At 59.4% G+C, this 14,934-nt stretch overlaps 1 protein-coding gene across 1 annotated transcript in view; it reads left to right on the forward strand.

Moving 5' to 3' along the window:
- ZNF638 (zinc finger protein 638) overlaps positions 1 to 14,307 on the forward strand; it is a gene marked incomplete at its 5' end in the record, with an annotated part of 50,687 nt that extends 36,380 nt beyond the window's left edge. Inside the window, 4 exons of the mRNA XM_079534191.1 lie at positions 4,904 to 6,200; positions 11,852 to 12,764; positions 13,520 to 13,638; positions 14,140 to 14,307. Of these exons, the coding sequence (XP_079390317.1) occupies positions 4,904 to 6,200; positions 11,852 to 12,764; positions 13,520 to 13,638; positions 14,140 to 14,199 (2,389 nt within the window). The 3' untranslated portion in view covers positions 14,200 to 14,307. The remainder of the gene's footprint in view (positions 1 to 4,903; positions 6,201 to 11,851; positions 12,765 to 13,519; positions 13,639 to 14,139) is intronic.
- Between the last annotated feature and the right edge of the window lie 627 nt (positions 14,308 to 14,934).

Consider the following 14,934-nt stretch of genomic DNA (forward strand, 5'->3'; position numbering starts at 1 on the left):
GCAGCCCTTCCCTCACCTTCCAGCCTGCTCACCCGGTCGTGGAAAGGCCTCGCACAGCCCTCAAACGGGACAGGATTTGTGCTGTCCTCAGAGCTGCCAAAGCAACGGCAGCAGCTTGTTGGCTGTAGCTGTGCCTGCAGCAGGGCCCCGAGCTGCTGGGTGGGCTGAGAGCAGCGCAGAGATGGGGCTGTGAGCGCGGCCTGGGGGCTCCAAGTTGTGGGGCTGCAGGCAGGGTTGGGTTTGGCTGCAGGGTTGGGTTTGGCTGCAGGGTTGGGTTTGGCAGCAGGGTTTGGTTTGGCTGCAGGGTTTGGCAGCAGGGTTGGGTTTGGCTGCAGGGTTTGGTTTGGCAGCAGGGTTTGGTTTGGCTGCAGGGTTTGGTTTGGCTGCAGGGTTTGGTTTGGCTGCAGGGTTTGGCTTGGCAGCAGGGTTTGGTTTGGCTGCAGGGTTTGGTTTGGCTGCAGGGTTTGGTTTGGCTGCAGGGTTTGGTTTGGCAGCAGGGTTTGGCAGCAGGGTTGGGTTTGGCTGCAGGGTTGGGTTTGGCTGCAGGGTTTGGTTTGGCAGCAGGGTTGGGTTTGGCTGCAGGGTTTGGTTTGGCAGCAGGGTTGGGTTTGGCAGCAGGGTTGGGTTTGGCAGCAGGGTTGGGTTTGGCTGCAGGGTTTGGTTTGGCAGCAGGGTTGGGTTTGGCAGCAGGGTTGGGTTTGGCAGCAGGGTTTGGTTTGGCTGCAGGGTTTGGTTTGGCTGCAGGGTTTGGCAGCGGGGTTTGGTTTGGCAGCAGGGTTGGGTTTGGCAGCAGGGTTTGGCAGCAGGGTTGGGTTTGGCTGCAGGGTTGGGTTTGGCAGCAGGGTTTGGCAGTAGGGTTGGGTTTGGCTGCAGGGTTTGGTTTGGCAGCAGGGTTGGGTTTGGCTGCAGGGTTGGGTTTGGCTGCAGGGTTTGGTTTGGCTGCAGGGTTTGGTTTGGCTGCAGGGTTTGGTTTGGCAGCAGGGTTGGGTTTGGCAGCAGGGTTGGGTTTGGCAGCAGGGTTTGGTTTGGCAGCAGGGTTGGGTTTGGCTGCAGGGTTTGGCTGCAGGGTTTGGTTTGGCTGCAGGGTTGGGTTTGACAGCAGGGTTGGGTTTGGCTGCAGGGTTGGGTTTGGCAGCAGGGTTTGGCAGTAGGGTTGGGTTTGGCTGCAGGGTTTGGTTTGGCAGCAGGGTTGGGTTTGGCTGCAGGGTTGGGTTTGGCTGCAGGGTTTGGTTTGGCAGCAGGGTTGGGTTTGGCTGCAGGGTTTGGTTTGGCAGCAGGGTTTGGCAGCAGGGTTTGGTTTGGCTGCAGGGTTGGGTTTGGCTGCAGGGTTGGGTTTGACAGCAGGGTTGGGTTTGGCTGCAGGGTTTGGTTTGGCTGCAGGGTTGGGTTTGGCAGCAGGGTTGGGTTTGGCAGCAGGGTTTGGTTTGGCTGCAGGGTTTGGTTTGGCTGCAGGGTTTGGTTTGGCAGCAGGGTTGGGTTTGGCAGCAGGGTTTGGTTTGGCAGCAGGGTTGGGTTTGGCTGCAGGGTTTGGCTGCAGGGTTTGGTTTGGCTGCAGGGTTGGGTTTGACAGCAGGGTTGGGTTTGGCTGCAGGGTTTGGCAGCAGGGTTGGGTTTGGCAGCAGGGTTGGGTTTGGCTGCAGGGTTTGGTTTGGCAGCAGGGTTTGGTTTGGCTGCAGGGTTGGGTTTGGCTGCAGGGTTGGGTTTGACAGCAGGGTTGGGTTTGGCAGCAGGGTTGGGTTTGGCAGCAGGGTTGGGTTTGGCTGCAGGGTTTGGCAGCAGGGTTGGGTTTGGCAGCAGGGTTTGGTTTGGCAGCAGGGTTGGGTTTGGCTGCAGGGTTTGGTTTGGCAGCAGGGTTTGGTTTGGCTGCAGGGTTTGGCAGCAGGGTTGGGTTTGGCAGCAGGGTTTGGTTTGGCTGCAGGGTTGGGTTTGGCTGCAGGGTTTGGCAGCTGGGTTTGGTTTGGCAGCAGGGTTGGGTTTGGCTGCAGGGTTTGGCAGCAGGGTTTGGTTTGGCAGCCGGGTTTGGTTTGGCAGCAGGGTTGGGTTTGGCAGCAGGGTTGGGTTTGGCAGCAGGGTTGGGTTTGGCAGCAGGGTTTGGTTTGGCAGCAGGGTTTGGTTTGGCTGCAGGTTTTGGCAGCTGGGTTTGGTTTGGCAGCCGGGTTTGGTTTGGCAGCAGGGTTGGGTTTGGCAGCAGGGTTGGGTTTGGCAGCAGGGTTGGGTTTGGCTGCAGGGTTGGGTTTGGCAGCAGGGTTGGGTTTGGCTGCAGGGTTGGGTTTGGCTGCAGGGTTTGGTTTGGCTGCAGGGTTTGGTTTGGCTGCAGGGTTTGGTTTGGCTGCAGGGTTTGGCAGCAGGGTTGGGTTTGGCTGCAGGGTTTGGTTTGGCAGCAGGGTTTGGTTTGGCTGCAGGGTTTGGCTTGGCAGCAGGGTTTGGTTTGGCTGCAGGGTTTGGTTTGGCAGCAGGGTTTGGTTTGGCTGCAGGGTTTGGTTTGGCTGCAGGGTTTGGTTTGGCAGCAGGGTTTGGCAGCAGGGTTGGGTTTGGCTGCAGGGTTGGGTTTGGCTGCAGGGTTTGGTTTGGCAGCAGGGTTGGGTTTGGCTGCAGGGTTGGGTTTGGCAGCAGGGTTGGGTTTGGCTGCAGGGTTGGGTTTGGCTGCAGGGTTTGGTTTGGCAGCAGGGTTGGGTTTGGCTGCAGGGTTGGGTTTGGCAGCAGGGTTGGGTTTGGCTGCAGGGTTTGGTTTGGCAGCAGGGTTGGGTTTGGCAGCAGGGTTGGGTTTGGCAGCAGGGTTTGGTTTGGCTGCAGGGTTTGGTTTGGCTGCAGGGTTTGGCAGCGGGGTTTGGTTTGGCAGCAGGGTTGGGTTTGGCAGCAGGGTTTGGCAGCAGGGTTGGGTTTGGCTGCAGGGTTGGGTTTGGCAGCAGGGTTTGGCAGTAGGGTTGGGTTTGGCTGCAGGGTTTGGTTTGGCAGCAGGGTTGGGTTTGGCTGCAGGGTTGGGTTTGGCTGCAGGGTTTGGTTTGGCAGCAGGGTTGGGTTTGGCTGCAGGGTTTGGTTTGGCAGCAGGGTTTGGCAGCAGGGTTTGGTTTGGCTGCAGGGTTGGGTTTGGCTGCAGGGTTGGGTTTGACAGCAGGGTTGGGTTTGGCTGCAGGGTTTGGTTTGGCAGCAGGGTTGGGTTTGGCAGCAGGGTTTGGTTTGGCTGCAGGGTTTGGTTTGGCTGCAGGGTTTGGTTTGGCTGCAGGGTTTGGTTTGGCAGCAGGGTTGGGTTTGGCAGCAGGGTTGGGTTTGGCAGCAGGGTTTGGTTTGGCAGCAGGGTTGGGTTTGGCTGCAGGGTTTGGCTGCAGGGTTTGGTTTGGCTGCAGGGTTGGGTTTGACAGCAGGGTTGGGTTTGGCTGCAGGGTTGGGTTTGGCAGCAGGGTTTGGCAGTAGGGTTGGGTTTGGCTGCAGGGTTTGGTTTGGCAGCAGGGTTGGGTTTGGCTGCAGGGTTGGGTTTGGCTGCAGGGTTTGGTTTGGCAGCAGGGTTGGGTTTGGCTGCAGGGTTGGGTTTGGCAGCAGGGTTTGGCAGCAGGGTTTGGTTTGGCTGCAGGGTTGGGTTTGGCTGCAGGGTTGGGTTTGACAGCAGGGTTGGGTTTGGCTGCAGGGTTTGGTTTGGCTGCAGGGTTTGGTTTGGCAGCAGGGTTGGGTTTGGCAGCAGGGTTTGGTTTGGCTGCAGGGTTTGGTTTGGCTGCAGGGTTTGGTTTGGCTGCAGGGTTTGGTTTGGCAGCAGGGTTGGGTTTGGCAGCAGGGTTGGGTTTGGCAGCAGGGTTTGGTTTGGCAGCAGGGTTGGGTTTGGCTGCAGGGTTTGGCTGCAGGGTTTGGTTTGGCTGCAGGGTTGGGTTTGACAGCAGGGTTGGGTTTGGCTGCAGGGTTTGGCAGCAGGGTTGGGTTTGGCAGCAGGGTTGGGTTTGGCTGCAGGGTTTGGTTTGGCAGCAGGGTTTGGTTTGGCTGCAGGGTTGGGTTTGGCTGCAGGGTTGGGTTTGACAGCAGGGTTGGGTTTGGCAGCAGGGTTGGGTTTGGCAGCAGGGTTGGGTTTGGCTGCAGGGTTTGGCAGCAGGGTTGGGTTTGGCAGCAGGGTTTGGTTTGGCAGCAGGGTTGGGTTTGGCTGCAGGGTTTGGTTTGGCAGCAGGGTTTGGTTTGGCTGCAGGGTTTGGCAGCAGGGTTGGGTTTGGCAGCAGGGTTTGGTTTGGCTGCAGGGTTGGGTTTGGCTGCAGGGTTTGGCAGCTGGGTTTGGTTTGGCAGCAGGGTTGGGTTTGGCTGCAGGGTTTGGCAGCAGGGTTTGGTTTGGCAGCCGGGTTTGGTTTGGCAGCAGGGTTGGGTTTGGCAGCAGGGTTGGGTTTGGCAGCAGGGTTGGGTTTGGCAGCAGGGTTTGGTTTGGCAGCAGGGTTTGGTTTGGCTGCAGGTTTTGGCAGCTGGGTTTGGTTTGGCAGCCGGGTTTGGTTTGGCAGCAGGGTTGGGTTTGGCAGCAGGGTTGGGTTTGGCAGCAGGGTTGGGTTTGGCTGCAGGGTTGGGTTTGGCAGCAGGGTTGGGTTTGGCAGCAGGGTTGGGTTTGGCAGCAGGGTTTGGCAGCAGGGTTTGGTTTGGCTGCAGGGTTTGGTTTGGCTGCAGGGTTTGGTTTGGCTGCAGGGTTTGGTTTGGCTGCAGGGTTTGACAGCAGGGTTTGGTTTGGCTGCAGGGTTGGGTTTGGCAGCAGGGCTCACATAGAACTCCCCAGCCGTCTGCCTCCGTGTTTTCGTTGCTTTAACACTGCTCAGTGGCACTTCCAAACGCGGCAGGAAGCAGCACATGGCTGGCACGAGGAGCTTACTGCTAACTGGGGGATTCTCCACGTAGTTTGATCGCTTCTGTGTTGTTTTTTCCTGTTTGTTTGTTTGAATGCATTTAGCTCTGGCTTGAAGAAATACACGGAGGGATCGGGAGCGGTGCAGGCAGCAGCTGCTCATCCCGCAGTGGAGCCCAGCGCCGTGAAGAAAGAACCCATCTCCATCCCTGCTGTCGAGGACGAGCTGCCAGCGGTGAAGACGGAGCCTTGGGAGTCGCATCCCGAAGGAGCGCAGAGGGATCCTGGTGCAGGGCTGGCAGAACAAAGCAGCGGGGAGGCAGGGGCCGAACTCTTTGGTGCGCCCATGGGGGCGGCTGGGGCCCAGTTACCCGCAGCAAAGGCAGAAGAGAAGCTGCTGCCTCCTCCCAGCATGGGGAAAGAGGAGGTGATTGCGGATGGAGCGGCCTCGAAGCTCCCTGTGCACGCAGTCGGATCCGCGGCGCAGAAGGGAGAGGGGCTGGGAGCTGCAGGGCCAGGGGCCGGTGGGGAGCAGCCGGGAGCAGAATCAGGCAGGGCTGCTGCACCGCTGGCAGCAGGGAGGACGTCGGGGGCCGTCCCCAAAGCTGTGCCTGCTGCTGTGCCTGCCCAGATGGGCCCTTGTGTCATCGCACCCAGAAACCCTGGCAAAAAGACAAGCGTTGATGAGCCGGTGCAAACGGACTGTGAAAACCAAGGGGCTCCTACAGCAGGAGTGAATCCTGAGCCTGAGGATGGGGCGGCACCGGGGGGGATGCTGGCTGGAGATGGGGCCGGAATGGATGTGGAGGTGAGAGCAGAAGGGGCTGCTGGGGAGGAGGGCTCCAGGCTGAAGTGTGCAGCAGAGGTGGAGAAGAAACGCGAGTGGTGCGAGGCTGAGGTTGGGGCTGCCGTGGAAAACGCCGGTAAGAACGGGAAGGAAAAGAAGGGAAGTTGCAGCAAAGCGCCTCAAAGCAAGGAGACGAGGGTAGCAAAAACGAAAGAAGCTGCCAAAGCTGCCGCGTCCAACTCCTCCTCGTCCATCCAGGAGCCTTCCTCCGCTCCTAAAGCCAACCTGAAGGCAGCGGCGTCTGTTCCTGATGCGTTGACGCCGGGGGCTGCGGTGCACAGAAGCAAACCTGCCCTGTGCAAAGGAGAGGAGCAGGCAGCTTCCTCCAAATCCAGGCCCCAGGGAGCAGCAGCGGGGCAGAAGAAGGCAGCGTGGAAAGAGGAAGGCCAGCCCAGAGCCGGCACGACTCAGCCGAGCAGCTCTGCGAAGGGCGGCAATGGGAGGAACGCGTCCCAGCAGGAGAAGGACTCCCATGTGGAGCCCAGGGCCGGCTCCAAGCAATCCCAGCAGGGGGAGAGCAGATCGTCCGGCACGAGGAGAGACGGCAGCACTAAGGTGAGCAGGGCAGGAGGGCTGCTGGCTGACTGTGTGCTTCTGGCTTGTGTGCAGCATGGGGCGGTGGGGCTGCGTTCCCCTTCCCCATCCTTGCTCTGCTTTGGGCCAGCGGCCGCCTTGGAGTCGCACAGGAGCCGAAACAAACGAGGGCGAAACGTGGCCCAGGTTTGAAACAGGACAGGCTGGATGGAGCAGCCCTTGAAAGCAGCCCTGCGGAGAAGGACCTGGGGGTCCTGATAGATGAAAAACTTCATATTGAGGCAGCAGTGCAGCTCCTGCAGCTTGGAAAGCAAATGGGATCCTGGGCTCCGTCAGCAGAGGGGCGGCCAGCAGGGACAGGGAGGTGATCGTCCCCCTCTGCTCTGCTCTTGTGAAGCCCCATCTGCAGCACTGCATCTGTCCAAGTGTGGAGCCTGCAATACAAAAAAGACAGGGGGCTGTTGGAGAGGGGCCAGAGGAGCCACAAAGATGAGCAGGGGGCTGCAGCACCTCCACTGTGAGGACAGGCTGAGGGAGCTGGGCTTGTTCAGCATGGAGGAGAGAAGCTGCAGGGTGACCTCAGTGCAGCCTTTCAATACCTAAAGGGAGCCTCTAAACAGCAGGGGAATCAACTCTGTGCAAGGGTTGATATGTGTAGGATGAGGGGAAATGGCTTGAAGTTGAGGGAGGGGAGATGGAGGTCGGACATCAGGGGGAAATTCTTTACCCAGAGAGCGGTGAGGGGCTGGAACAGCTGCCAGAGAGGCTGTGATGCCCCGTCCTTGGAGGTGTTCAAGGCCAGGTTGGATGGGCAGCCTGGTTCAGCATTAAACGTTGGTGGCCTTGCATGCGGCAGGGGGTTGGAGCTTCGTGATCCTTGGGGTCCCTTCCAGCCCTGGCCATTCTGTGATGCTGTGATTCAGCGCTGCTTGGCTGACACGGCAGGAAGGTGCAGGTCTGCACTGCGTGTCGTCTGATGGTTCTGGCTGGGGATCCTCGTCCTCCTGTGAGCTGCGTTGGCTGCACTGAGCCTTGCACAGAGCCGGGCTGCTGGAGGAGGTGGCTGAGCTGTGGCTCCGTGCCTGGGCTGCTTGCTGAGCTCCGTTTGCCAAGACGTGGCCAGAAGCAGCAAAACCTGGACAGCTTGAAAAAGCGAAACAAAAACAAACAGCGGGATTTCCTTCTGATGAATGTGGAAGTTTATCTCCTGCTCGTGGTTTGTGGTTATTACCTGCTTGCGGTTGCTGTCACCGATTTCACGTGGGTTCCCGTCTCACCCTGCAGGTTTCCATCGGAGGCAGCACCAGAACGGCCAAAAGCAGCGGCAGCAGCAGCAGCAGCAGCAGGCAGGAGGTGAGGGCTGGGGGGCTGAACTCCACCTGGGGGTCCTGAGAGCCTGGTCACCCACCTGAGATTGGCATCTGTGAGAGGTGCAAGAACACGGGTGGCTGGAACACATCAGGAGAGGCTGAAGGAGCTGGGAATGTTGAGCCTGGAGAAGAGGAGCTCAGGGCAGAGCTCACTGCTCTCTATGGCTGCTGCAGGGAGCTGGGGGTCGGCCTCTGCTCTCGTGCCATCAGCGATAGGAGCAGAGGGAACGGCTTCAAGCTGCGGCAGGGGAGATTCAGGCTGGGCGTGAGGAAGAATTGCTGGTCAGAAAGGTGGGCAGCACTGCAATGGATGCCCAGGGAGGTGGGGGAGGCAGCGAGCCTGGGGGTGTTGAAGGCCAGGCTGGATGCTGTGCTGAGGGCCGTGGTTCAGTGGGAGCTGTTGGCCATGGGGGAACGGTTGGACTGGGGCAGCTTGGAGCTCTTTAACAACCTGGGGGATTCCATGGTTCTAAAAAGGACGGGGAGCTCTTGGGAAGAGTCCAGCGCAGGGCAGCGAGATGGAGAGCGGCCTGCAGCATCTGTGCTATGGAGAAAGGCTGAGTGAGCCGGGTCTGTTCAGCATGGAGGAAAGAAGGCTGAGAGGGGAGCTGAGCCAGGGCTGAATATCTGAGGTGTGGGGGCAGCATGGTGGTGAGGCCAGGCTCTGTTTATCCCTCATCATCCCTCCCACATGGGATGAGGATCCAGCCCTGCTTGTTGTGTCTCCATCCATCCCATGTGGGACAGGGATCCATCCCTGCTTGTTGTGCCTCCATCCCTCCTTGTTGTGCCTCCATCCTTTCTTGTAGTTTGCAGTGCATGCAAACAGGACGAGGGGAAACGGACACAAGCTGCAGCAGAATGATTCTGTGATTCTATTCTATGATTCAAGGAAGGTTGAAGGCTCTTATAAGCAGCTCTGTAGAACAGGAGATCAGAACTTCTCCATCCACCTTCCCCTTCCATGCTCAGCTGTTTCCCTCTATCAGCCTCTGTTTTGGTGTGAAGAACAGCCCGGAGCTGATGGCTCAGCTCTCAGTGCTTCTGCCTTGGCCTTGAAGTCCTGCCCTAACAGGGCTCTCTGCTTCTTCCTGTGTTGGACTCAACGCAGTGCTGGATGGTGGGACAGAAAGTTGTGCAAAAAAGTAGAGAATTCCAAATCCTGCATGGAAGAAATGCCAGTAGGAACGTGGGGCTGTGGGAGGGAGGGCGGGCAGGAGTTCACTGCACCTCCTGCAGGGGGATGCTGAGGCCTGGGGCATCCGCTTGGTTTGATGGATGGTGCTGGTCGTGTCTCCGTCCCTTCCTCCATCCCTCCCACCTGGGATGGGGATCCATCCTTCCTTGTTGTGTCTCCATCCTTCCCAACGGGGATGAGGATCCAGCCCTGCTTGTTGTGTCTCCATCCTTCCTTGTTGTGTCTCCATCCCTCCCACCTGGGACAGGGATCCAGCCCTGCTTGCTGTGCCTCCATCCCTCCTTGTTGTGCCTCCATCCCTCCTTGTTGTGCCTCCATCCCTCCTTGTTGTGCCTCCATCCTTCCTTGTTGTGCCTCCATCCTTCCTTGTTGTGCCTCCATCCCTCCTTGTTGTGCCTCCATCCCTCCTTGTTGTCTCTCCATCCCTCCTTGTTGTGCCTCCATCCCTCCTTGTTGTGCCTCCATCCTTCCTTGTTGTGTCTCCATCCCACATAGGATGAGGATGCAGCCCTCCTTGTTGTCTCTCCATCCCTCCCACACGGGATGGGGATGCAGCCCTGCTTGTTGTGCCTCCATCCTTCCTTGTTGTGCCTCCATCCCTCCTTGTTGTGCCTCCATCCCTCCTTGTTGTGCCTCCATCCCTCCTTCTTGTGCCTCCATCCCTCCTTGTGCCTCCATCCCTCCTTGTTGTGCCTCCATCCCTCCTTGTTGTGCCTCCATCCCTCCTTGTTGTGCCTCCATCCCTCCTTGTTGTGCCTCCATCCCTCCTTGTTGTGCCTCCATCCTTCCTTGTTGTGCCTCCATCCCTCCTTGTTGTGCCTCCATCCCTCCTTGTTGTCTCTCCATCCCTCCTTGTTGTGCCTCCATCCCTCCTTGTTGTGCCTCCATCCCTCCTTGTTGTGCCTCCATCCTTCCTTGTTGTGTCTCCATCCCTGCTTGTTGTGCCTCCATCCTTCCTTGTTGTGCCTCCATCCCTCCTTGTTGTGCCTCCATCCCTCCTTGTTGTCTCTCCATCCCTCCTTGTTGTGCCTCCATCCCTCCTTGTTGTGCCTCCATCCTTCCTTGTTGTGCCTCCATCCCTCCTTGTTGTGCCTCCATCCTTCCTTGTTGTGCCTCCATCCCTCCTTGTTGTGCCTCCATCCCTCCTTGTTGTCTCTCCATCCCTCCTTGTTGTGCCTCCATCCCTCCTTGTTGTGCCTCCATCCTTCCTTGTTGTGTCTCCATCCCACATAGGATGAGGATGCAGCCCTCCTTGTTGTCTCTCCATCCCTCCCACACGGGATGGGGATGCAGCCCTGCTTGTTGTGCCTCCATCCCTCCTTGTTGTGCCTCCATCCCTCCTTGTTGTCTCTCCATCCCTCCTTGTTGTGCCTCCATCCTTCCTTGTTGTGCCTCCATCCCTCCTTGTTGTGCCTCCATCCCTCCTTGTTGTCTCTCCATCCCTCCTTGTTGTGCCTCCATCCCTCCTTGTTGTGCCTCCATCCTTCCTTGTTGTGCCTCCATCCCTCCTTGTTGTGCCTCCATCCCTCCTTGTTGTGCCTCCATCCCTCCTTGTTGTGCCTCCATCCCTCCTTGTTGTCTCTCCATCCCTCCTTGTTGTCTCTCCATCCCTCCTTGTTGTGCCTCCATCCCTCCTTGTTGTGCCTCCATCCTTCCTTGTTGTGTCTCCATCCCACATAGGATGAGGATGCAGCCCTCCTTGTTGTCTCTCCATCCCTCCCACACGGGATGGGGATGCAGCCCTGCTTGTTGTGCCTCCATCCTTCCTTGTTGTGCCTCCATCCCTCCTTGTTGTGCCTCCATCCCTCCTTGTTGTGCCTCCATCCCTCCTTCTTGTGCCTCCATCCCTCCTTGTGCCTCCATCCCTCCTTGTTGTGCCTCCATCCCTCCTTGTTGTGCCTCCATCCCTCCTTGTTGTGCCTCCATCCCTCCTTGTTGTGCCTCCATCCCTCCTTGTTGTGCCTCCATCCTTCCTTGTTGTGCCTCCATCCCTCCTTGTTGTGCCTCCATCCCTCCTTGTTGTCTCTCCATCCCTCCTTGTTGTGCCTCCATCCCTCCTTGTTGTGCCTCCATCCCTCCTTGTTGTGCCTCCATCCTTCCTTGTTGTGTCTCCATCCCTGCTTGTTGTGCCTCCATCCTTCCTTGTTGTGCCTCCATCCCTCCTTGTTGTGCCTCCATCCCTCCTTGTTGTGCCTCCATCCCTCCTTGTTGTGCCTCCATCCTTCCTTGTTGTGCCTCCATCCCTCCTTGTTGTGCCTCCATCCCTCCTTGTTGTGCCTCCATCCCTCCTTGTTGTGCCTCCATCCCTCCTTGTTGTGCCTCCATCCCTCCTTGTTGTGCCTCCATCCTTCCTTGTTGTGCCTCCATCCCTCCTTGTTGTGCCTCCATCCCTCCTTGTTGTGCCTCCATCCCTCCTTGTTGTCTCTCCATCCCTCCTTGTTGTGCCTCCATCCTTCCTTGTTGTCTCTCCATCCCTCCCTCACGGGATGGGGATGCAGCCCTGCTTGTTGTGCCTCCATCCTTCCTTGTGTCTCCATCCCACATAGGATGAGGATGCAGCCCTCCTTGTTGTCTCTCCATCCCTCCCACACGGGATGGGGATGCAGCCCTCCTTGTTGTGCCTCCATCCCTCCTTGTTGTGCCTCCATCCCTCCTTGTTGTCTCTCCATCCCTCCTTGTTGTCTCTCCATCCCTCCTTGTTGTGCCTCCATCCCTCCTTGTTGTCTCTCCATCCCTCCTTGTTGTGCCTCCATCCCTCCTTGTTGTGCCTCCATCCCTCCTTGTTGTCTCTCCATCCCTCCTTGTTGTCTCTCCATCCCTCCTTGTTGTGCCTCCATCCCTCCTTGTTGTGCCTCCATCCTTCCTTGTTGTACCTCCATCCCTCCTTGTTGTCTCTCCATCCCTCCCACACGGGATGGGGATGCAGCCCTCCTTGTTGTGCCTCCATCCCTCCTTGTTGTGCCTCCATCCCTCCTTGTTGTCTCTCCATCCCTCCTCGTTGTGCCTCCATCCTTCCTTGGCCTCTGGTTGCCTCCCATTGAGCACAGAGGTTGGCTGGCCGCGCCGTGCCGCCCTCGCTTCAATCCTGCTTTTCCCCTTGCCAGGAAGAAGAGCTGTTCCCCTTCAACCTGGACGAGTTCGTTACGGTGGATGAGGTGATAGAGGAGAGCGAATCTCCGGTGAAAACGCAGCCCGCTCAGCCCAAGGGGAAGAGGAAGGAATGTTCCAGGAGCGCCTGGGAGCCCAGCTCCAAGAGGAGGAAGGAGCGGAGCTCCCCGCAGCGCCTGGCCGAGGGCCGCCTGTCCTTCGTCATGTTGGATGAGATCGGTGAGGAGGAGGAGGAGGCCGGCGCGCAGCTGGGCATGCTGGTGGTGGACGAGGTGGTGGAGGAGGACGAGCTGGCGGGGGAGGCGGGCGGCGAGCAGCGGGCGCTCCTGGCTTTGGACGAGCTGCCGGAGCGGGGCGGCGCGCCGAGGGACGGCGGCGCTCCGGAGGGACGGCGATCGAAACCGGAGCCTTTGGTGACCGTGGATGAAATCGGGGAGGTGGAGGAGCTGCCGCTGAACGAACCCGCGGAGCTGAGCGCCAAGGAGGAGGAGAAAGGCGGCGCCGAGGATCCCTGCCAGGTGCCCGACGATCCCAGCGCCTTGGTGACGGTGGATGAGATCCGGGAGGAGGACGGCGGCGCGGCGTGGGATGAGGCCGACGAAGACGATTTCCTGGCTGATTTCAACCGGCTGAAGGAGGAGCTGAACTTTGTGACGGTGGATGAGGTTGGGGAGGAGGATGAGGAGGAGGAGGAGGAGGAGGAAGAAAGCGCTTTGCCGGGGAAAGAGCCGAAGGGAGGTAAAGACGAGGAGGAAATTGCTGCTGCTGTGGGACCAGAGGAAGAAACGGCCGCCGGTGCAGGACCAGAAGAGGAGGACATCGTTGCTGTTGCAGGGCCGGAAGAGATGGAGGTTCTGGGCGATGCTCAACCAGAGGAAGAAGAAGAAAATGCGGCCTCCGAACCAAAAGGTGAGGAACTGCTGGTAGATGGGGAGCAGGAATGGGGTGCGTGGCAGGGCTGCGTGGGGAAGGGGCGAAGGGAGACGTGTGGGGGTGAGAGGAGAGCTGCAGAGTGGGTCTGTGTGCAGAATGGAGCCGGGAAAGGGTGAAGGGAGGCGTAAGGGAGCCAAGAGAGCTATAGATAAACCAGGGAGCTGCAGGCTGTGACATCCGAGCCCAGCTGGAAGGCAGGGCTGAAGGGTGGCTGAGCTGGGAGCCAGAATGGGGCTGGAACACCTCTGCTATGGGGACAGGGAGGGAGCTGGGGCTGTGCAGCATGGAGGGGGCTCGGAAGAGACCATATTGTGACCTTCCAGGACCTGAAGGGGCCCTGTGGGAAAGCTGGAGAGGGACTTTGTAAGGGCAGGTAGTGAGAGGATGAGGGGAAATGGCTTGAAACGTAAAGGGGGTGGATTTAGACTGGGTGATAGGAGGGCGTTCTTCATGAGGAGCAGGTTGCCCAAGGAGGTTTTGGATGCCCCAGATCTGCAGGCATTCAAAACCAGGCTGGATGTGGCTCTGGGCAGCCTGGGCTGCAGGTTGGTGACCTGCACACAGCAGGGGTTGGATGAGATGAGAGCTGTGCTCCTTTGCAACCCAGGCCATTCTAGGGTTCTGTGTGGGGCACTGAACAGGTCCCCCATTGAGGCTGTGGGTGCCCATAAGTGCTGTTTCCTGCATCCCAAAGGCCGGGACGGCCCTCAGCTCACTGCCATCCTTCTCAGGTCTGGATTACCTCCTCCCCAAGGCCGGCTTCTTCTGCCAAATCTGCTCCCTGTTCTACTCAGATGAGACCTCAGTGAAGAATCACTGCCGCACGGCGCTGCACCAGCAGAACGCAGAGGTGGGCTGTGGGCTGGGGGGGCTGCATGGATCTGGGGGGGTTTGCATGGATCTGGGGGGCTGCAGGGATCTGGGGGGGCTGCACGGATCTGAGGGGCTGCATGGATCTGGGGGGGGCTGCATGGATCTGGGGGGCTGCATGGATCTGGGGGGCTGCATGGATCTGGGGGGGCTGCAGGGATCTGTGGGGCTGCAGGGATCTGTGGGGCTGCACGGATCTTGGGGGGCTGCATGGATTTGGGGGGCTGCATGGATCTGGGGGGGCTGCACGGATCTGGGGGGGTTTGCATGGATCTGGGGGGGCTGCACAGATCTGGGGGGCTGCACGGATCTGGGGGGGCTGCATGGATCTGGGGGGGCTGCACAGATCTGGGGGGCTGCACGGATCTGGGGGGGCTGCATGGATCTGGGGGGGTTTGCACGGATCTGGGGGGCTGCACGGATCTGGGGGGGCTGCATGGATGTGTTGGGCTGCCCGCTCACTGTGCCCTTCTTCCTGCAGAAGTTCATGGCCACAAAGAAGGAGGAGGAGAGCAGCGGGGCTGAGCAGAGCCCGAGGTGACGGGAGGCGAGGAGAGGAGCCTCCATCCTTCCATCCTTCCATCCTTCCATCCTTCCATCCTTCCATCCTTCCATCCTTCCATCCTTCCATCCTTCCATCCTTCCATCCTTCCATCCTTCCATCCTTCCATCCTTCCATCCTTCCATCCTTCCATCCTTCCATCCTTCCATCCTTCCATCCTTCCATCCTTCCATCCTTCCATCCTTCCATCCTTCCACGCCATCCAGCGCGGGGCCCGGCTGCGATCCGTTGGTGTTGCACAGAGCCAGACTGAGACACCCGTTGGGGGGGGGGGGGGGGTGGGGGTGGGTAGGGGGCTTTGGTTTGTGTCCCAAAGCATCGGGGTGCTGGGGGGCTGCTCCCCCCCCCCTGCCATAAACACCCTCCTTGTACAGCCCCCAGGGCTTCGTGTGTGCTGTGCCTCCCCCTGCCATCCAACCTGGGGTCCTGGGGTCCTGGTGTTGGTTGGGTGCCCTCCACGCATCACCTGGGGGGGGGGGGGGGGGTCCTTTATGCCCTGCCTGTTGAAGGGGGGGGGGGGGTGGGGGGGGGTCTCTGGTTTCTCTTGGGACCCCCACCTGGGGGGGGAAGGGGTCCCTTATGCCCTGCCTGTTGAGAGGGGTGGGGGGTCTCTGGTTTCTCTTGGGACCCCCATCCAGGGGAGGGGAGGGGATCCCTTGTGCCCTGGTTGTTGAGGGGGGGGGGTCTCTGGTTTCTCTTGGGACCCCCAGCTGG

The sequence above is a fragment of the Tetrao urogallus genome, assembly GCF_951394365.1.
Source record: "Tetrao urogallus genome assembly, chromosome: 4".
NCBI classification, from domain to species: domain Eukaryota; kingdom Metazoa; phylum Chordata; class Aves; order Galliformes; family Phasianidae; genus Tetrao; species Tetrao urogallus.